This window comes from Cervus elaphus, chromosome 24, assembly GCF_910594005.1.
Source record: "Cervus elaphus chromosome 24, mCerEla1.1, whole genome shotgun sequence".
NCBI lineage: Eukaryota > Metazoa > Chordata > Mammalia > Artiodactyla > Cervidae > Cervus > Cervus elaphus.
The window spans coordinates 58,788,810-58,810,199 of NC_057838.1; the positions used below are offsets into that span (position 1 = coordinate 58,788,810).

Here is a 21,390-nt window from a genome sequence, read left to right on the forward strand (position 1 = left end):
AAGGGGGACTGCTGAGTCATGGGGTGGGTGCATTTTAGGTTTTAACTGAAACTGCCAAGGTGTCCTCCTGCAATCTGGTCAGAAGGCCCAGGGGTTCCAATGTGCAACTGACAGGCTGCTGTCCTAAGCAACTTTCATCCCCTTGAAGGGAAGGGGTCACCAAGGCTGCTATTTACTAAGCATCTACTGTGTCTGGAGCCCACGGGATGCACTTACAGAAATCATCCTAGTCCACAAGCAGCATCATAGTTACAGGCATAACTTGGCGATATTACAAGTTTGGTTCCAGGACACCAAAATAAAGCATGAGTCACACAAAGGTTTTGGCTTCCCAGTGCACATAGAAGTTGTGTTTAGATTATCCTGTAGCCTATTAAGTATGCAATAGCATTCGGTCTGAAAAAAGTGTACAGTGGTGGTCCGGTGGTTAAGACTCCACACTTCCACTACAGGGGGCATGGGTTCTATCCCTTGTTGTGGAAGTAAGATCCCCCATGCCGTGCTTCAAGGCCAGAAGGTAAAATAATAACAAAATAATTTAAAAATTTAAAAATGTATATACCTCACTTACACAGTACTTTATTGCTAAAAAATGCTAGCCATCATCTGAGCCTTCAGCAACTCATAATCTTTTTGCTGGTGGAGGGTCTTGCCTCAATGTTGGTGGTCACTGACAGATCAAGGTGTTGGCAGCTTGAAGACTGAGGAAGCTGTGGCAATTTTTTTTTCAGCTGATCCCTTTTATTTAGAAACCCTGCACCTCTTTGCTTTGATGAAGTCACATAGCTTTTCTTCAACTTATTAAAAAAAAATTCTACCTAAAATAGCTGTATTTTTTAAATAACAAATATACTGCCAGCTTGTAGAGCTGGGGAACTGGGTGCTGTGTATCAACTTCCATTATCATTTCTCCCCAAATGCTGCTGCTACTGCCATTGGTGTCCATATGCTTCCTCTTGCTGAAGCTGTCAGTTCCTCAATTTCAGCATTTAATTTACGCATTACCCACTCCATTTCTTCTTGGCCTTTATTAGCATTTGATGATATCATACTTGCCATCAGCCCTTCAAGGTAATGGCTGAGACTGACTCCTTTCACGGTAATTATGGCTTTATGAGTCAAAATAGTTTTTCTGAGTCTTGAGGATGTGGTTTGTATGTAAGTCTCCCATCTATTCAAACCATATTTGTAAGTGAAATATTTGTAGATTTAAATTCCTTTGTTTTCTCTACAGGATCCACTACAGAATATTCTTGCACAGATGTTTTGGTCCTTGCTGCACCAATAATAGATTTCACAATGGAAGGCAGTCCCCACTCTGTGCTGAGAAGTCTATGACTGTGCAACTTTCCAGAGGGATCTATGTGTCTGTCCAGTACATCAACTCCAACCACACTCAGGTTCAAAGGGTTTGAACTGCAGCTGTTGTAACAGTTTCCCATGGGTGGTCAAAGTTGTGCTCCGAAGTCCAGATCGTCATGGTACTGGTGGCCAGCATGGTGTCAGGGCGGCCTAGTGGCAATTTCTTACAATAAGACAGCAATGAAGTTTGCTGTATCAAATGACTCTTCTGTTCATGAGCAATTTTTCTGTAGTACACAGTGCTGTTTGATAGCATTTTACTCACAGTAGAACTTCTTGCAAACTTGGAGTCGGTTCTCTCAAGCCCTGCCACTGCTTTATCAACTTCGTTTATGTAATATCATTCTAAATCCTTTCAACAATCTTCACAGCATCCTCACCAGGAGTAGATTCTGTTCCAAGAAACCACTTTTCTTTGCTTGTCCATAAGAAGTAATTCCTTGTTCATTTAAAGTTTTGTCATGAGATTACAGCAATTCAGTTACGTGTTCAGGCTCTACTTCTGGGGCTTCTGTGATTTCCACATTTGCAATGACTTCCTCCAGGGAAATCCTGAACCACTCAAAGTCATCCATGAGGGTTGGAATCAAATTCTTCCAAACTCCTGTTAATGTTGATGTTTTCTGACCTCTTCCCATGGATCACATGGCATCTAGAATGGTAAATCTTTTCCAGCAGGTTTTCAATTTTCAGATCCATCAGAGGAATCACTATCTGTGGCAGCTATAGCCTTATGAAAGGTATTTCTTTTTCCCTTTTAAATTTTATTTTGGTTGTGCTGGGTCCTTGTTGCTTAGTTGCAGTGCGCAGGGGCTTCTCTTTCACTGAGGTGTACAGGCTTCCCACTGCAGTCACTTTTCTTGTTGTGGAACACCGGCTCCAGGTACACGGGCTTCAGTAGTTGGAGCACACGGACTCAGTAATTGTGGCATGTGGGCTTAGTTGCTCCATGGCTTGTGGAATCTTCCTGGACCAGGGATTGAACCTGTGTCCCCTGCACTGGCAGGTGGATTCTTATCCTCTGTACCACCAGAGAAGTCCCTGAAAGGTAATTTTTAATAAGATAAGACTTGAAAGTCAAAATTACTCTTTGGTTCATAGGTGGGATGTTGTTTCAGTGGGAATGAAAGCAACATCAATCTCGTACATATCTATCAGAAGCCTTGAGTGACTAGGTACATTGTCAATAAGCAGTAATATTTTGAAAGGAATCTTTTTTTCTGAGCAGTAGGTTTCAACAATATGCTTCAAGTGTTCAGTAAACCATGTTGTAAATAGATGTGCTATCATCCAAGCTTTATTGTTCCATTTACAAAGTACAGGCAGAGTAGATTTAGCATCATTCTTACGGGCCCTAGGATTTTTGCAAACGTAAATGAGCACTGGCTTTGGCTTAATCTCACCAGCTGCAATAGCCCCTAATAAGAGTCAGCTTGTCCTTTGAAACTTTGAGGCCAGCCAACGACTTCTCTCTAGCTATGAATGTTCTCGATGGGATTTTCTTCCAAGATAAGGCTGTTTTATCTACAATGAAAACCAGTTGTTTAATGTAATCACTTTCAGTAATTATCTTGGTTCTCTTCTGGATAACTTGCAGCTTCTACAGCAGCCCTTGCTACTTCTCCTTGCACTTCTTTGGAGAAAGTTCTTTCCTGAAACCTTGTAAACCAACCTCTGCTAGTTTCAACCTTTTCTTTTGCAGCTTGCTCACCTCTGTCAGCCTTCACAGATCTGAAGACAGGACCTTACTCTGGGTTTCCCTGGCGGCTCAGATGGTAAAGAATCTGCCTGCAATGCAGGAGACCCGAGAATCCCATGGGCAGAGGAGCCAGGCAGGCTACAGTCTATGGAGTCCCAAAGAATCGGACATGACTGAACGACTGACTGTGAAAGTCGCTGCCGTGTCCGACTCTTTGCGACCCCATGGACTAGACAGTCCTTGGAATTCTTCAGACCAGAATACTAGAGTGGGTAGCCTTTCCCTTCTCTTGTGGATCTTTCCAACCCAGGGATCAAACCCAGGCCTCCTGCATTGCAGGAGGATTCTTTACCAGCTGAGCCACAAGGGAAGCAACTAACACTTTCCCTTTTTTTTCAGGGCCTTACTCTAGATTGGACTTCCCTGGTGGCTCAGATGGTAAAGCGTCTATCTACAATGCGGGAGACCCAGGTTGGATCCCAGGGTCAGGAAGATTCCCTGGAGGAGGAAATGGTAGCCCACTCCAATACTATTATCTGGAAAATCCCATGGACAGAGGAGCCTGGTAGGCTACAGTCCATGGGGTCTCAAAGAGTCGGACACGACTGAGCGACTCCACTTTACTTTACTTTACTGTAGATTAGGCTTTGGCTTAAAGGAATGCTATGGCTAGTTTGATGTTCTTTCCAGACCACTAACACTTTCTCCACATCAGCAGTAAGACTGTTTCACTTTATCATTTGTACAGTCACGGGATTAACACTTTTAATTTCCTTCAAGAACTCCTTTACATTCCCAACTTGGCTAACTGGCCAGAGGCCCAACTTTCAGCCTGTCTCAGCTTTCCACATGCCTTCCTCACTGACCTTAATCACTTCTAGCTTTAGATTTAAAGGAATGTGTGACTCTTTCCTTTCACTTGAACATTTAGAAGTGACTGAAGGGTTGTTAATTGGACTAATTTCAAAACTGTTGTGTCCTGGGACTTTCCTGGTGGTCCACTGGTTAAGAATCTGCCGTCCGATGCAGAGGACATGGGTTTGATCCCTGGCAGAGAACTAAGATCCCACATACCTGCAACGAAGCCTGCACGCTACAGCTACTGAGCCCGTGCAATGCAAAAAAACATCCTGAGTGTTGCAACCAAGACCCAGCGCAGCCAAAAATAAATAATATTTTTTTAAAAGAAAATATGTTTAAAAAACAACAACAACACAATTCTGTTGTGTCTCAGAGAATAGCGAGGCCAAGAAAAGGAAGAGAGATGGGGGAATAGCCAGTCAGTGGAGCAGTCAGAACACACATAGCATTACAGGTTAAGTTCTTATATGGGTGCAGTTTGTGGTACTGCAAAACAATTACGATAGTAACATCAGAGATCACTGATCACCATAACAGATATAATAATTATCTAAAAATCTGAAATATCCAGAACATCACCAAAATGTGACACAGAAACACAAAGTGAGCAACTGCCATTGGAGAAACAGCACTGATGGACTTGCTCCATGCACGGTTGCTGCAGACCTTACATTTGTAAAGAACATGATGTCACAGAGTGCACTAAAGTGAGGCGCAACCAAACACAGTCTGCCTCTATCCCCGATTTACAGGAGAGGAAACTGGAGCTCCAGGAGGCCGTCACATACTGAGGTCACACAGCTAGGGACGTGCAGGGTTTGAAACCAGGGGCATGTGACAGAGCCCTGCCCCTGCCCCCAGGACCTCCTGCATCTGTGTTAGTCTGCTCGGCATGAGTGTGAGGCCTGCTACACATTTGAGGTGGGACCAGAGCTTGCTGCTCTGCCAGCAAACCTACTTGACAAGTGGAGGGCTGTCTGCCTGTTTCCAGACCCCCGATCCCAGTGAAAGTGTGACTCTGGGCCCAGCCACTATAGGCATTTCTTGGGCCTCCAGGCAGGCCTGATGCCTGCCCAACTCTGGGAACAGGTCTGGAGCTGCACGGCTTTCCAGGCAGTTCTGCAGCATCTCCAGTAGCTTGCTCTTCTGTCTCCTAGGCTTCGCCCAGGACCACCGGGTACTCAGCATCAGTCTCCAGGGGGTCCCTCAGAGCCAGGATCTCCACGAGGCAGCAGGGAGTAATAGTGCCATTTTACAGATGAGGAACTGAGGCCCACCGAAGAAACTCATGGCCGTTACAGTGTGTGGGTGGCGGACTAAACACACACTCCCATTCTTCCTGCCACCCTCCACTGCCTCTGGCTGAAAAACTACTTATTCCCCCAGCCCACGCTGGAGGAAATGGGGTCTGGGTGCACGGCCCCACCTTGGAGCTACAGAAAGGTGGTGAGAGGCTCTGAATTCACACACCAACTGTATTTCTGTTCTAAACTCACTCTGAACCAACCCAAGGCTGTCTGGGGCCTGGGCAGCAGGGGTCCCTAGGCTCCTCCTCTGGGCCCTCGTAGCCCCAGCGTGCCCCAGCACAGCCCCTGTCACCCAATGTCTCCCCGACCTGATTGTGAGCCCAAGGGGACAAAGCCCCACTTCTGGACGCACAGCAGGGACTCAAGCGTTTCCTGAGAAGATGGCAGGTGGGGGGAGGGGGGAAGGGGACGCTTGGTCTCTCCAGGGAAGGTTCGACACCCCCCAGCCCCCTCCCTGGCCAGCACCAGCCCCCCTCCATATCCGACTCCTCTCCAGCTGTGGAAACTTGTACCTCAGCTCAGAAAATAAACTTGCTGGAAGCCAGCTGCTTGGCTGCCGGGGCCAGCCAATCAGGCTCTGGGGGGACCTCACCTACCACCAGGGACCAGGGCTGGGGGCGCTGGACCTGAAGGACTGGAGGGCGGGCCCTCCCCAAGGCCTGTGCCCAGAGAGAGACAGACGGGAAGAAACAGGAAGCCGAGAGCAGGCCACTGAGGTGGTGGGGACACAGGCCTGCAGGCTCGGGGGCAGCAGCCACCCCCCGTTTCCTGGCTGCACGAGGGCACACTGGGGCAAGGCTCTCGACCCCGACCCAGCCACTCGGCATTTTCTCACTTTTTTCACCTACCTGGCTCCCCTCCCTGTCCCCAGGGCTCCTGGGGAATAGATTCTAGAACTCAGACACAGACTCCTCTGTGGCAAGGGTGGGGACAAACTTGAGGAGTTAAACTGAATAACTCAGGCCCATTGTACAGATGAGGAAACGGAGATTTTGGATGATTAAGTGACATCTGAAAAGCCACATCTTTTGGCTCCTCTGCGATTTGAATCCACATCTGCCTGAAGTCTGAGCTGTATTTCCTTCCTCTCCCCTCTTCTCCTCCCCAGTCTAGGCTGGCCTCGCCACCTTTGCTCACGTCTTCTGGCTGGCCCTTGCACTGTCCTGCTCTTCCACGCTTGCCCCTCATTCTTCTGAGATGGACTTTCTGCAGCTGGTCCCATCACCCCAAAGAGACAACTGGGGCTCCCTCAGCCACCCAGAAAAGTTTTCTGCTTTTGGCCCCCAGCTTTGGAGCCAGAGGAAACCCATAAATACAAACACATTTGCATGAAAGCCCAGGGGTTCTGCATCTGCAGTTAACAGCTAGGTTTAGCGTCCACGACAGCTGCCGGAAGTGGAAGCAGCAGCCACCAGCTTCCTGGGACAAATGTGTCCCATCAGCCAGGTTGGTACCACTTGGTGTTTATTTAGACAGACAAATCAAAGCACCTGGTGGTTCAAACACTTTGTGCTCCTTTTTCTTCTGGAGAGGGGGTAGGAGGTCGGGAGGGTGTGTGTCATATATATATAATATATATATTTTAAAAGATCAACATATCACCAGTCCCCCACATTTCTTCTCTACTGAGCAATATATACAGCCTATATATATATATATATATGTATGTGCATATATATATATAATATATATATAATATATATATTTTTCAATAGATAACTACATTCAAGTCATGAAACAGGATTTACAATTTCCCTCTGAGGGCAGAGGAAAAGCAAATTCACACACAATTCACAGAGGAAGTACCATGAAAGCCCAGCTGGACAGGAGCTGAGGCCCCTCTGGGGGATACGGGGGGCGGGCAGCAGCAGAAATCACGACAACTGCACAGTTGCTTATCGTGGGGGGCAGGCAGGTGCCGATGAAGTGTGGGCCCCACCTGCGCTGCCGGGTCGGCAGGCGGTGCTGGCTGACCCAGGCTCCCAGGCTGGGATGGGTTTCTGGGGCACACGTTCGGGAACCTCAGTTTTCCAGGAGCCTCTCAAATTTGGGGTTCACGAAGGAGAAGCCAGCAAATGCTGTTTGGTCCATGGAGTCGATGAGGTTCTTGTCGCTGTAGGAGAGGCGCGGCTTCTCATTTAGGAACTCCTGGTCGAAGTTGCTGTAGTCTCCGGGTGACTTCTGCAAGCAGAGGGCAGGGGTGTGTAAGCAGGACTCAAAGGGCGTAGGTTCCTGAGGTTCCAGGGACCCACCCCTGGGGCCAGAATCCCTGCTGGGCTGGGCCAAGCAGAGCCATCTTTATTGAGAACAGAAAAGGGAGCCTCTCTGCTGGAAGGGGGATGCTGTCACCCAAGGGGCTGAGGGAAGCCAGCAGGGGGCCTGGAGGAGGAAAGGTGGGCATTTGCCCAAGCAGGCAATACAGCCCTGGGCCAAACCCCTCCCACTGACTGTTTCTGTAGGTCCCACAAGCTCAGACTGGATTTTGCATTTTTAAATGTTCAGGAAAAAAAACAAAAGGAGAATAAAATTTCATGACATGTGAAAATTAAATGAAATTCAATGGTTCAGCATCAATAAATAAAGTTTTATTAGTACACAACCATGCCTATTAACTGATATGCTGCTGTGTCTATGGCAACATCTATGGCCACTTTGAGACTATCTGGCCTGCAAAGCCTACAGTATTTTCTATCAGGCTGTTCACAGGAAAAGTCTGCCAACTCTGCTTCTCAGGGTACAGTGAAAGTGTGATAGAAAGAGGTCTCAAGCTGGTGGCCCTCAGGCCAAACTGAGTTGCAGGTACAACCATTTTGACTAGCCATTAGTTTCAATAGCATTTGAGCCAATTTTTTTTTTTGGCCGCACCACGTGGCTTGTGGAATCTTAGTTCCCTAGCCAGGGATTGAACCTGGGCCCTAGGCAGTGAAAGCTCAGAGTCCTAACCATTGGACTGCCAGGAAATTCCTGAGCCAATATTTTTAAATTAGGCAATATGACATCAAAATCAAGTTTTTGGGACTTCTCAAAACCACAGGTTCAATCCCTGGTTGGGAAAGTAAGATCCCATGTGCTGTGTGGTTCAGCCAATAAAAAAAAAAAAAAAAAAATCCAGGTTCCTGGCTTCTTTGAAAAACTGACAGAGCAGAGCAGTTTAGGCCAGTTTCCTGGCAGGTCTGTCCACTCTTGGTGCTGAAACCCCTTGGCCAGCTCATCACAGGCCCCACCTCTTCCCTCCGAGAGGGATTGCTGCTGATTAGCACATATGCCTGGTGTTGTTTAAAATCAGTCCATCCCTCTTTCTGTCAAAAGCATGACACTAAACGCAGGCTGTGGGATATTCCTGCCTTGCCTGGTAGTAATGTGCCCAGTGCAGGAGGCGGCGAGTTTGAGGTCCCTGGAGTTGGGGGAGTTCTCTGCGGTCTTAAGACACAAACACTGGAGCACGTTACACAGGCTGCCAGGTGGGAACAGTGTCCTCAAGGAGCGAGGAGGAGGAAAGGAGAGACAAAGGAAGGGAGGGAAGAGCTGTGATCAGAGAAGGGCCTTGGCGTCCGACTTCTGAGAAGCCCAGCCTGCCTCTGCTCTCCTGCTTGCTCCTGGCGGCTTCTCTAGATTCTAGGCTGTTATGTACAGCAACCCTGCTTTCCTTGGAAAGCATCTGGCCCCAGCCTGGCCGAGCCTCCTCAGCCCTGCCCACATCCCATTTCCTCTCAGACCTACTCCAAACTCGGGACCCTGGCTCCTGCCGCCAGATCCTCATGGCAACTGATCGTGTGTGGCCTTGTGACATCTCTCATACTGATGTCTTTTATCATAAATGATCACCAGCATGCAAGTTCTTATCTCTCTGAGGAGCTGGGGTCCTCCAGTTCTGGGGCTGGGCCTCCCACTCGGCTGTGCATGCAGCCCAGCTCAGTGCTCTGCACTCAGAAGGCACTCAGCATTTTCAATATTTATGGCAAAATGGATTGAATGGGTGGATGAATAGATGGAGGGAGGGAGGCCTTAACTCTGATTACCAAAGCATACTCCCCTGCACACAGTGGGTGTTAAAGAATGTATGGTTGGATTTCCCTGGTGGCGAAGTGGATAAAAATCCACCTGCCAAGGCAGGGGACATGGGTTCAATCCCTAGTCTGGGAAGATTCCACAATGCCTCAGAGCAACTAAGCCTGTGTACCACAACTACTGAGGTCTGTGTGCCTGGAGCCTGTGCTTCTCAGCGAGAAGCCACCACTATGAAGAGGCCAGGCCCCACAACAAAGAACAGCCCCCCGTTGCTGCAACTTGAGAAAGCCTGCGTGACGCAACAAAGACTCAGTGTAACCGTAAATAAATAAATAAAAGAGAATGTATGGTAAAGGGTGCTGGATCCACTGTTACCAAATGTTTGTTGAATGACTGACTGACCGAGGAGAGACCATGAGAACACAGGGGTAGAGGCTGTGACTCAGCCTGCCAGAAGGGTTGGGAAAGCAGATTCATCAGAAGAAGGGAGAGGCGGAGAGCATGTAAATGATGCAGGAGGGAGGAAGGGCAAAGCAGGAGGAGCCCACCCAGGAAGGCAGTAGGGGGCAATGTGGAGTGGCAGCCCCCACTGGAGTGGGATCACGTACCACTTTGGGCTTGAAGGGCGGCTCCACTGCACGTTTCTCCAGCAGAACCCAGTTGATGGTCTTGAAGAAGGGGTGGATTTTGATGTTCCCTGTCACTCCCAGCCTCTTGTTTATGTCCCGTTCAAGCAGCTGCAACCCAGCAAAGGAACCTGGTTAGCACCCAAGGGCTGCAGGAAACGGGTTCCTCAGAAAACCCCCAAGCAGGCCCACGGGTACCCGGGCCAGTCTGGCCCAGCCTGGCATCACACCCCAGAGCCTCTGGGGTGGAGGAGTCCTCTCTGGTCTCTGCTCCCAAGTCTGCACGGATGGGGGCTGCTGGGACTCCGGCTGGTGGGATTTGTGAGTAAAAGCAGTGGTCATTTACTGGGTGTTTACCGTCTGCCTGGCACAGGCCTGAGCATCACACATTTATGTTTCCCCCCTGCCAGAAGTCTGTGAGAAAGGTTCTCTCCTAGCCTCATTTTGTAGATAAGGAGACAGACTCAGAGTTTAGCCTAGGGTCCGTCTATCTCCTGACCCCAAGCCTGTCACTTCCATGCCAGACTGACTCAGCGCAGGGAACCCAGACAGGAGGTCCTGGGATCGCAGCAGGAGGGTGACTCCCCTGGGTGGGTGAGGACCAGAGCATCAGTGAGGCCACCATCCCTGAGACAGGGGGCTTCTGGCACTCCCAAGACCTGGTATCTGCCAGCCCCCACCCTGGCCAGCCCCGCCCAGGGCCTCCCACCTTCTCCAGGATGTCCTTGGACTCCCTGGTGATCCAGCGAGGATAGTACGGTGAGTCAACCCGGATGGACTCGAAGAGTTCGTCCTCATCATCACCATGGAAGGGGGACTGACCAATGAGCATCTCGTACAGAAGGACTCCGAAGGACCACCAGTCCACGGAGAACGAGTATTTCAGGCCCTGAAGGATCTGGAGCAGACAAAGTGTCGGAGCTGAGGGGGCCCCGGAATACAAGCCCCGGCCGGATCTCCTCAGCCTCCCAGTTGCGGCTCAGACATCACCAGTCACGCCCGCCCTGTGGAGGCAAGGTGTTGGCCGGGGCTGGGAGGGTGCCGCTCACCTCGGGGGCGATGTAGTCAGGGGTGCCGCAGAAGGTGCTGGCCTGTTTGTCCCCGGACATGTTCTCCTTGCACATGCCGAAGTCGGCAATCTTGATGTGGCCGGTGTGGTCCAGCAACACATTGTCCAGCTTGAGGTCCCTGCGGGGAAAGGACAGGAGGACTAGTCATTAGGGCCCACTCCCCTCCTCCAGGCAGCTCCCTCCCATGTCCCCACTGGTAGTCTAGCATTCTCCCACAGGGATGGGGGAATGAGGAAGAGGAGGGCAAAGAAGTGCTAAATACAAGTGCTTCCTGCAAGCTGACTACTGTGTGTTCGACACATACCATCCTACTTCCCTAGAGTGAGTCTAGGCATGGACTGCATGTTATAATGTGCATCTCACACCACCTTTTAAAACCTGGACCCTAGTACTCAGCACACACTGTCCCATGGATTGGTTTTCCACTTGACGACATCCCGTGGCATCATCCCACAACAGCACAGAGTCCGGCCTCATCCTTTGGCATAGATACATATGAATGGCAGGATAGGACTGTCATTTGTTGGGTGAGAATTTATGAAACCAGTCCCTATGGGTGGAAGTTCAGAGTGCTCGGATGGGGCTTTAGAGGGAGACTCCATAGTGAGGGAGACACCATACCAGTCAGTGCTGCGCTCCCTGCCTGGCACTGAGTATGCTTGGGGAGTTCCCAGTCCCTGGAGCTGTGCCAGCCTCAGCTAAGGGGCCACAAGGAATTCTAGCAATGGAGTAGGTGGTTTAGGCAAATACCCAACTAAAAGACCGACTCCATGCAGAGATGGGGCCACAGCTGGACCGGGCCCCATTCAGAGCACTTCAGAGGATATGATGGGGTTGGGGCCTCCCCTCCTAAACACCCCCCATCTCCCGATCCCCGCACCTGTAAATGATCCCTTTCTGGTGCAGAAACTGTAGTCCACAGACTATCTCAGCCGCATAAAACCTGGATGAGACAACACACACACATACAGTGTCCTGAGATTTCTGTGAGCAGCCCCTGCTTCTCCCTAGGTCTTCTTCTGTCCCCCCAGGGACAGGAAATGCTGCGCATAACTTCACAGACAACCTGGGCCTCATCAAGTACATCTTGTGTCGGGCAAGTAGGGGCTGGTAGCCAAGACAGGAAAAAAAATTAAGAAGGAAAAAGCTCCAAAGGAGACCATTCTCTGTCCTAAGAGTGTATGCATTTATACAGATATGCCTATGTGCACACACACAGTTTAGCGGTGCATGCAGGTTTAAGGGCCACCCACCTGGGTCCTGCCTTGAACAAGATCCCCACCTGGCTGAGGCCCAAGGAGGGGACAGGATCTGGCATATGACCAGGCTGGGTTCCCAGCCACAGCTCACCCACCACCCCTGGCTTCCCACACCGGGCGGGGGATGGCCCTGGCCACCCCAAGTCTCTCCAACCCCAGCTCCAGCCCAGCCTAGCTTCTCCAGGGGCCAAGGAGAAGGAATGGAAGGCAGGCGGGCAGAGGGCTCTTCCCCCCATGGGGCCTCACGTACGTGGCACGGGAGAGCTCGAAGCGGCCTTTGTCCTGGATGTGGTACATCAGGTCGCCCCCATTGAGGAACTCCATCACAAAGAACAGGTGGTCCTGCAGTGGGGACAGTGGGGTGAGTGGGGGTGAGTGGGGGGAGGATGGTGAGCAGAGGGACAGAAAGCAAAGGCAGGCACCCTAACAGGATCACCAGGGGCAGGCCCTAACAGGAAGCAGGGAACAACTCTGCCCTGGGGGACCTGCGGGGGGAAGAATGGCCCTGCCCGGAGACATCTGAGGACGGGGGAACTCAGCCCTGCCTTAAGTGATCTGAGGAAGAAGAAGGGGCCCTGTTCTGGCGAGTCTCAACGGGAGATGCGGCCCTGAGCTGAGCAACTGAGGAGGGCTGTGGGCCAGGGGCATTGACAGTGGGTGGGCCAGGCACCTTGGTCTGGAAGGTGCAGAAGAGATGGGTGAGAAATGGATGATCCCCGGCGAGCGCCAGCACACGCTTCTCCACCATGGTGCACTCCACGTCGTCATCGATCAAGACCACGTCTTTCTTGAGAGCCTTGATGGCGAAGAATTCCTTTTTGCCCTTCAGCTCTGCGAGCAGCACCTGATGGATGTAACAGGGGTGCTGAGCGGGGGAGGGCCAGAACCAAGTCCAGGGTGCGTGGCCCCACCCCACCGGGAAGCAGACAGGGAGGGTGGGAAGCAGGCGTCCCCGGGATTCTGGGCTCAGGTGGCTCAGGCTGCCTGCCCCGGGGCCATGGGGCTCTCACCTTCCCGAAGCTGCCTTTGCCCAGGACCTTGATGAAGGTGAAGTTGTCAATGCTGCACTTGGTGCTGCTCTCCCAGATCTTGCCGTAGGTCCCAGTTTCTGCCGAGACATGGCCGCTTCCGACTCTGGTCTCTGCCCGGAGGCCCAGAGGGTGGCCCTGCCCTGCTGGATCCCTCCCAACGGAGGGGCCTCCTCTACAGGCACGTTCGACTGTGTGGGGAGACAGGGTCCCATGCTGGCGGGGGAGGGGAGGGGCCTTCTTGGAAGGCATGGGCATAGCTTTACCTGCGACATCATCTCCAGAGACTCCTGGCTTTTTCTCAAAATTCTGGTAGATCCCAACAGTCTCTTGGGCCTCTGATTCCTTCTTTAAAGATCTCTGGAGGAGGAGGTGGGGGTTGGGGGGGAGGCACCCAGAGGTCATAGCATGGTCAGAACTCCCAACCCAGAGGGAGGACCCCAACCATCCATAACTCCACCCTCAATACCAATGGGGGACAGCGAGGGGCAGAGCCCAGGACGCCTAGGTGGTGCATGTGAGCAAGAGAGTACACACAGAGACACACATACACACACTTCTAGCACAGAGATGCCTTGGAGGTCTGAAAGGCACTGGTTACAAACAAAAGTTTTGGAAATTGAATCCTACCCACCCAACCACTTAATAGAACCTAGACTTATTTTTTGTTGTGGTGGTTGTTTTCCTTCACTTGTGATAGATTCTACAATTTTAAAGTTTTGTGACATCCTTCAAGCTTCACCCACATACCCAAACACACACACACAAAACATAAACATATAAAGGCTTTAGTTCCAAGAGTTCCAAACTTGCAGTCCTCCAGGTTCACCCTCAGAGCACTGCTTGAATAACTAATATCTTAAGAGAACAAGCCCACCACTTTCTAATGGCCAGACCTTGAAATGGGTCTTTCAGAAGTGGGGTCTTAGGTATAAATGCCCCTCACTGCAGTTCACCCCCCAGGAGTGAGCATGAGCCTGGACTGGTCCCCAACCCCAAGACCCTCTGTCCAAGCTCCCCACAGTGCCTGCCCACCTGGCTAACTTGGTTCAAGGCCTCGGCCAAGAGCTTTTGGTTGATGCCACAGAGGTTGGCTACTTTCGTCTGGCACTTGTGATGCACGTTCATGCCACAGTCTGTGGTGGGAAGAGAAGCAGACCATCAGGGCTCTGGCCCAGGCTGGCAGCCAGTAGGGCGGGGAGGGACGGAGGAGAAAGGAGGGCAAGGTCTGCTGGGTTTCCTGCCTTTAGAAAAAGATGTATCTGAAATCATCACCACAAATCTTTTCTTACTTAAAAAATAAAAAACAAATGTCTGGGACAAACTAGAGAAGTCCCTTTTCCTCCAGAGGTCTCTTGCTACAGTGAAGCTGGAGGTCAGGAGAGGGCCAGTGAGGAGCGTGTTTTAAGCTGCTGAGACAGGCCCCTCCAACTGAGCACCTTCAGCACCGTTCTTCTAAGTGACTGGGGCCAACTTGACTCTAAGCCCCGTTTTATAATGGAAGACATGGAGCTTAGAGCAGTGGGGCCACCTTCTGATGGTCTCACAGCAGTAAAGGGTAGTCGGTTGGGCCAGTGGGGAAGGGCCAGGAGGCCTCACCCACGTGAGATTCCCCAAGTGAGGCAGCAAAGGCAACCTCAGCTGGTCATGGTTCCCACCCTTCCCACCCCCGCCCCCGCCGCATGCACCTTCACACTTTAATCCCTGCTTCACCAGCCCCCAGAGCAGGCTGCCACAGTGGTCACAGAAGGTGGGGCTCATGTAGTTATAAACCTTGAACCGGTGCGGCATGTCGATGTTGAAACGTTCTTTCTGGAACTGGGATGCAGGGTCACAGGTCAAAGCTCACATGCCAGCTCCAGCCCCTTCCTCCCCACTAACTCTCCCCAACCCAACCCCACACATGGTAGATTTCCCAAGAGGGCCCCATAGGGAATGGGAAATCCAGGGATCCCAGGGGTCAACCCAGGAGAAGGAAGGATGAAGGAAAACAGGGAGGAAGGGAGACCCGACAGGGAAGGGGTGGGGACAGCTTGGATCCCCGCCACCCCCCGACCCCTGCCCTGGGCCCAGCCTCACTATGGTGTCCCGACTGTTGGCTGCAGTGCCTGTACACCGGCCGATGATCTTGTCGATGCATTTCTTGTGGATGGCAGCATTACATTCTTGAGGAGGCACAGGCCCAGGAGGGGGACGGGAAGGCCCAGGAAGGGCAGAGTCTGTGAGCTGGCGCCCGCCGGCCCAGTCCTGCCCTCTACACAAAGCCACCGTTCTCCCCGACCACCCACACCCTCACTCCACAGAGGCCTCGGCCCCGGAGCTTGATTTTTCTCTCCTCCCGCCAGTCCCTGTGGGAGGAGCCTGGGAAGGATGGGGCAAGGAGGACAGGCTGATCTGGGGTGGGGAGTCCTCAGAGATTAGGGAAGGCTCAAGGAGTCTCGGTGGGCAGGGAGTGGGGCAGAAGGGAAGGATGGGGTGGGGCTGGCACTGCGAACTGGAAGCAGGGGAGTCCTTGTTGTGGTCCAGGACGGCACACAGCTCCTAAGCTCTCTCACCCTCTAACCCCGCCTCCCACACACACACAGATGCACCCCTACACAGAGACCCTCAGGCACACATGCACAGCAGCGGAGGAAGGACAAGACTTCTTACACGGGATGCTTACAGTGCACCACTCACACTCAGAACACAGCTTTATGTATTTTATCCCATCTGGTCTTCACAATGACTCTACTATCCCCATTTCACAGATGAAGAAACTGAGGCACAGAGAGGTTAAGTAACTGTACCTAAGGTCTGACAGCAAGGAAGTGGCAGAGCTGGGGTTCAGACCCAGGCAGGCTGGCTCCAGAGTCTCTGCTCACCATCAGTGGCCCACACCATCTTATGCACGCACCGTCATGGTGTGCTGGTTACACATGTACCCAGATGTACACAGGTCTAAAGAGGAGCACATGTGTAGCCAGGGATGCACTGGCAAAGCTCTGATAGCCTCTCGGGGTGGGGGGAAAGAGCCCTGATGTGCAGTGCTGGCAGGTTCTGTGTGGGTACTCCACTGGGGCCTCTTTCAGGCCACCAACGTGACATCACTGAATACGAAACGCTGGGAAGAGACACTCCAGCTCTGGCACTCACTGATGCAGTTACCGTCCACACACGCCCACCCGCCTGGAACACCACACACGCAAACACACACACAGGCTTCATGCAGACACACCATCCCAACACAGGGACACAGACTTTGCTGTGAATGCACGCAGGCACACATGTGCACACACATGCGCATACACACCGGGCCGTGGAGACACTTACGCCTGCACTTGTAGCCTTGCTTGTTGAGACCCCTGAAAGGCAAGTGGCCAGTCTGGGTGAGTATGGGAAAGGCCAGGGATGGGGGCCCTCCTTCCCCGCTGCCCCACCCCGGTGGGCACAACCAGTCTCACCAAACAAACTCTCTGCACACGGAGCAGAACGTGGGCTGCCCAAAGAAGGTGGCGATGAACTCGTGGTTCCTGATATAGTGAATTTTGGCCTGTTTGATAGCTCCACGGCGGTTCATCGTTGGGAACTTGGCCTCGTCTTCACCCCGCATAGACTGCTTGCAATCTGGGGGCCAGTGAGTAGAGAAGTCAACCCTGGCCCTTGGGAGGGGCCTTACCCTTTCAGTCCCTCCCGGGGCAGTCCCAGCCAGACCACTGATGGAAGGTGCTTCCCTAAACCTCCATTCTGGCCTCTGAACCTCCATCCCCAGCCCAGGTAGGGAGGGGCTTACCTACGTCTTCCAGGAAATACTGCACTGACATCAACACCTTGGCCTGGGGTTGCAAGTCCAGCTGCAGGGGTGAGGGTGGGGGAGTCAATGAGGGCGGGCCTGGGCCAAGCCAGACTCAGAACCCGCCCCCATGGTTGGTCCCTCAAGGCCCAGGGAGTCCTGGCCTCCGGCCGGCCACCTGTCTGCCCAGAGTGGGCAGGGCCCCACCCCTGAGCCCCGCCCCGACCCTCATCCTGGGGTATTATTACATTTGGGGAAGTGAAAGGATCCAGCCCACACCCAGCTTGGCCACATGGCCCTGGGAACAGAGTGGGAAGGGAAACTCCCCACCCTCAACCCCGGCCACCCCCTTCACAAGGATCTTAGAATGTAGGTACCCCTCCCCGCCCCCCCAGATATACATAGGCACACGCGCACTGAAACAGTGCTGGTTCTCTCTGTGGCCAGTCTCCTCACACAGACTGGCTGGTCCTCAGGGCAGGGCCCTCAGCTTCCCCAGACCTGGAGCCCGACTGTGTCCGCTGGGGCACTGGACAGACACACGAGGTGTCTCTGCCTGATTATTCAAGACTGGGTGCAGCCCCAGGTCAACCTCTGTCCTGGCCAGTTCCTTCACCCCTCACTGGAGGCTGAGCAGAGTCTCCATGGTCACAGGGTCTTTCCTGGGGGGGGGGGGGTGCATCTTGGCTGCAGGAGCCCACGTGTAACCCCAGGGGGTAGGGATGCTCTGCCAGCATGGGGATCCTGTGGCCACAAGGGACACACGGCCACATGTAGGTGCAAAGTCCAGGTTTGGGTAGGTGAGTGGCAGGCTATGATCCTGCTCCCCACTCCTTTGCTGTGGAAGATCGTAACTGGTGTTCCCCAGTGCCTGCCTGGCCCTGGAATATCTGCGAAGATTCCAAACAGAACTGGGAACAATGGGGGCCTCTGGGAAGTGGGGCCTGGGGCCTGGTGTTGGAGCCAGGAGCTGCCCTTTTGGACAGCTTGAGATGTTTAACTCTGTACATCCTGCCTTTGCAAAATTAAAAGGGAAAAAATCAGCCACAACATCAGGAGGGCTCTCTTGAGAGCTGTCTGGGGGCCAGGTGCTGCAGTAAGCCCTTCACCCTCAGCTTTTCATTCCTTCGAACAACTGACCCCAAGGTAGGTCTCTTTAGCAGCTTCTCCTTTTACAGATTCAGAAACGGACTCAGAGAAGCTAAGGATCTGATGACTCGCAGGACCAGGATTCAAACCCAGGTTGTTGGTGGCTGGAGCCTGGGGTGCCCTTGGCCCTCCCCGCTCCCTTTGCCCACCCATGTTGTGCTGCGCTCCTCACCCAGAACTCGGCTTTGCCATTGTTCTTCTTGCAGCGCTCGGCCAGCACGGACACACCCACTGTCGCCTCGGACAGCGGCTCTTCGGCGGCCCGCATCAGCACGACCTGGATGACGCGGCCCTCGTAGACGTGGGCGTCGAACGTGGACCTCCACTCGGGGTACATCGTGGGTTTCTTCTGCACCAGCGTCTTCCCGCGCTCTGCAGTGGGCCGGCAGGAGAGGTCGGGCGAGGGCCCCTCCGCCCCTCCCTCCCTGACCTCCCCATGGCCTTGCATCCTGCGGAATCTGCCTGCTCTCTCCCCAAGGGCCCAGGTCGCCATGCCTCAGCCCTCACGACTGTGCTCTGCACGCCTCACCATCTCACTCATGATCTATTCCAGAACACAGAAACACTGGCCGTTCCCTGAGGGCGCCCCTGGGCCTTTGTTCTTGCTATTTCCTTTTCCTGTGACCCTCTTCCTCCAGCCCCTCTTAGATGTCGCCTTCCCTTATGCATTCACTCAGTGAATACTGCTGTGGGCTCCCACACACCAGCCATGATACTGGACATGTCATGTGCCTGTCCTAGAGCCCCAGTTCTAGGCAGAGACATGAATCAGTTCACCCCTCAAGTGAATATTAAATCATAGCTGTGAAAAGACTGAAGAGAGTAATGTCAGTGGGTCTAGACCTACCCATGGTCAGGTGGCCTGCCCCAGCCTAAGGGTCAGGGAAGGCTTCCTAAAGGAAGAGACAGCTTAGCTGAGACCTAAAGGATGAGCCAGGGTTCACCAGGCAAGGACAGAAGCAAGCAGGAATGATGTGAGATGTCTGCTTCTTCCAGGAAGCCCTTCCTGACTGCAGCCTGGGATGGTACCTCGTCTGGATTTCCTTATCACAAGATTCACTGTCTGGCTCCCCCACCTGACTGTGAGCCCCATGAGGGCAGAGCCTGGTCAGCCTTGGAGCATGGCAGTGTCCTCTGTTCCCAGCACAGGGCCTGGCACAGATGGACACATGGAGCTCCTGCAAGGAGCCCATTCTTGGCAAAACAACCAATGGGGAGGAACCAGAAGCTCTGGACTCCAGAGAAGGTTCCATGTAGCCAGTGCAGGAGGTCCTATAGGCAGTGAGTAGTTTCTACTGTCCTGCACTGCCAGGTGAGCTGGGCAGGGAGATGAGGACAAGGAAGAGAAGGATCCCTCAAACGTTCTAGAACAAGATAATTCCTTCCACTGCCGTTGCCTCCTGGCTCTGAATTCCCTGCCCCACTGGCAATTCCCTGTTGCCAGTGACTGCAAAATGGGTGGGGTCCAGCCTCCAGCCCTACCTGTGCTGAGAGCCTCCTTCATCTTCACAGCACAGAAGGGCTGGCTTGCCTCGTCCGCGGCTTTCAGGGAGCCCAGCTCGTAGGAGTTGAAGGAGATGCGCAGGAACGGTGCCATGTTGGGGCCTGCAGTGGGGCTGCGGAGACAGAAGACCTGAGGCAGGCTGTAGGCACAGCCCAGGGAGGGTGGTCAGGTTCCCACTCCCCTCAGAGCTTCCACATGGTCCTTAAAAGCACTAGTCCTAGTTGCCAATATTAAAACTAAGTTTTACGTAAGACGACATTTGTGACTTCCCTGATGAAACTGGAAGGTGTAACATCAGGCCCACTGGGCAATATCTGGCTGGCACCGCCCCCTTGGTTGAGCACCCCTGCCAGTTCACTCTAGTTCAAAGCCCTGCTTACACTTCTCTCCAAATCCTACCTGGGCCCTGGAGACATGTGAGCCTGTGACTTCCACCTTATTTATTTGGAGAGTCAGTCATTCAATGCCTTCTTTAATAGTCAATGGCTAGGCACCTACTATGTGCAGGTACCGAGTATATGCTGGGCTCCAGCACCTCAGTGGCAGCCAAGATGGGAAGGACAGTACCCCATCCTCCTTGCCCCCTGCAGCCCTGCTTGGTTTTCATAGTTTGGTGTTTGCTCATAACTACCTAGGCAGACAGGGCTTCCCTGATGGCTCAGTGGTAAAGAATCTACCTACAGTGCAGGAAACACAAGTTGATCCCTGGGTCATAAAGATCCCCTGGAGAAGCAAATGGCAACCCACTCCAGTATTCTTGCCTGGGAAATCCCATGGACAGAGGAGCCTGGTGAGCTACAGACCATGGAGTCACAAAGAGTCCAACACAACTTAGCGACTGAGCATAGCACCCAAGTAGACAGCCAGGGTCAAGATGATCACCCCCACCTTCCCTACAGGAAACTGAAATTCTGAGGATGAAGCAGAACCTAAAGATGGGATTCTACTAATTAAGTCCCCATTTCGTCTGGGACCAGGGTAGTGAAAAGCCCCACCCAGATCGGTATGCCTGACACTTCTGAACCCAAGCCCCTTGGGTTCAGGCGCCTCTCGCCTACCTGGAAAGTTGCCTGCACTCTTAAACTAAATTTTTCCCAAATATAAAACTATTTTAATATTAAACATAATGTGAATTTGCTTATGATACCACACACATTGGCCCCACATGCCCCCATTCCTCACACTCAAATCAATGGTCATGACAGGTGACCCTGAGGGTCTTTTGGCTTGTCATCGTGGAGGATGCTCAGCTGTGCAAGCCCACAGGTGCACACTCATACACCTGCCCAGACACTGGCTCAGGGTCCAGGGTCCGTAGAGGGGAGCTCCACCACCGTGGCTGCAGGAATGCTCCCTCGTGTATATCCACATATACACAGCCTTGCTCCATCCTGAACATAAGATGGCACAGAGGCAGACTAAGACATGTACCCCTATCCCCCCGCCACACATGCCTGTCTGCATAGACAACACCACCTTGGCCCCGGGACGTCTCCCCCAGCTCCTCCACATGGCCGCAGAGCAGCAGCCAGGTCCGCTGGGAGTTCCAAGCCCAGATGAGCTCACAGGAAACTCTGACCTCAGCCTGCAGCCCAGCCCAATGGTCCAGCCAGTCCTCTGAAGCCAGCCACCAGAATACAGAAGAGGGGCCAGGCAGGGCAGACTCCACCATGTCCCTTGCCCGGGCCTGGCTCCTACTTAGAAGGAGTGAGCGTGGGTGTGTGAGCTCACGTCTGAGACCAGCC

The 21,390-nt window shown here is 52.7% G+C and overlaps 1 protein-coding gene and 1 pseudogene across 3 annotated transcripts in view; both read right to left on the minus strand.

The window, feature by feature from the left end:
• Positions 1-594: 594 nt before the first annotated feature.
• LOC122682917 lies at positions 595-2,257 on the minus strand (annotated as a pseudogene).
• Positions 2,258-6,787: 4,530 nt separating this feature from the next.
• PRKCD (protein kinase C delta) overlaps positions 6,788-21,390 on the minus strand; it is a 30,488-nt gene continuing 15,885 nt past the window's right edge. For 2 of the 3 annotated variants that reach the window (XM_043886432.1, XM_043886434.1), the window contains 17 exons: positions 19,624-19,757; positions 18,314-18,513; positions 16,993-17,053; positions 16,664-16,826; positions 16,533-16,564; positions 15,300-15,385; positions 14,909-15,038; positions 14,256-14,356; positions 13,487-13,580; positions 13,203-13,300; positions 12,863-13,036; positions 12,443-12,534; positions 11,814-11,876; positions 10,913-11,051; positions 10,573-10,761; positions 9,846-9,974; positions 6,788-7,410 (listed from right to left, as the gene is read on the minus strand). In XM_043886432.1, coding sequence (XP_043742367.1) covers positions 7,252-7,410; positions 9,846-9,974; positions 10,573-10,761; positions 10,913-11,051; positions 11,814-11,876; positions 12,443-12,534; positions 12,863-13,036; positions 13,203-13,300; positions 13,487-13,580; positions 14,256-14,356; positions 14,909-15,038; positions 15,300-15,385; positions 16,533-16,564; positions 16,664-16,826; positions 16,993-17,053; positions 18,314-18,513; positions 19,624-19,738 — 2,025 coding nt within the window. In that variant the 5' untranslated portion in view covers positions 19,739-19,757 and the 3' untranslated portion in view covers positions 6,788-7,251. Of the gene's footprint in view, positions 7,411-9,845; positions 9,975-10,572; positions 10,762-10,912; positions 11,052-11,813; positions 11,877-12,442; positions 12,535-12,862; positions 13,037-13,202; positions 13,301-13,486; positions 13,581-14,255; positions 14,357-14,908; positions 15,039-15,299; positions 15,386-16,532; positions 16,565-16,663; positions 16,827-16,992; positions 17,054-18,313; positions 18,514-19,623; positions 19,785-21,390 lie in introns of all 3 variants that reach the window. The other variant, XM_043886433.1, reaches the window with a different exon arrangement.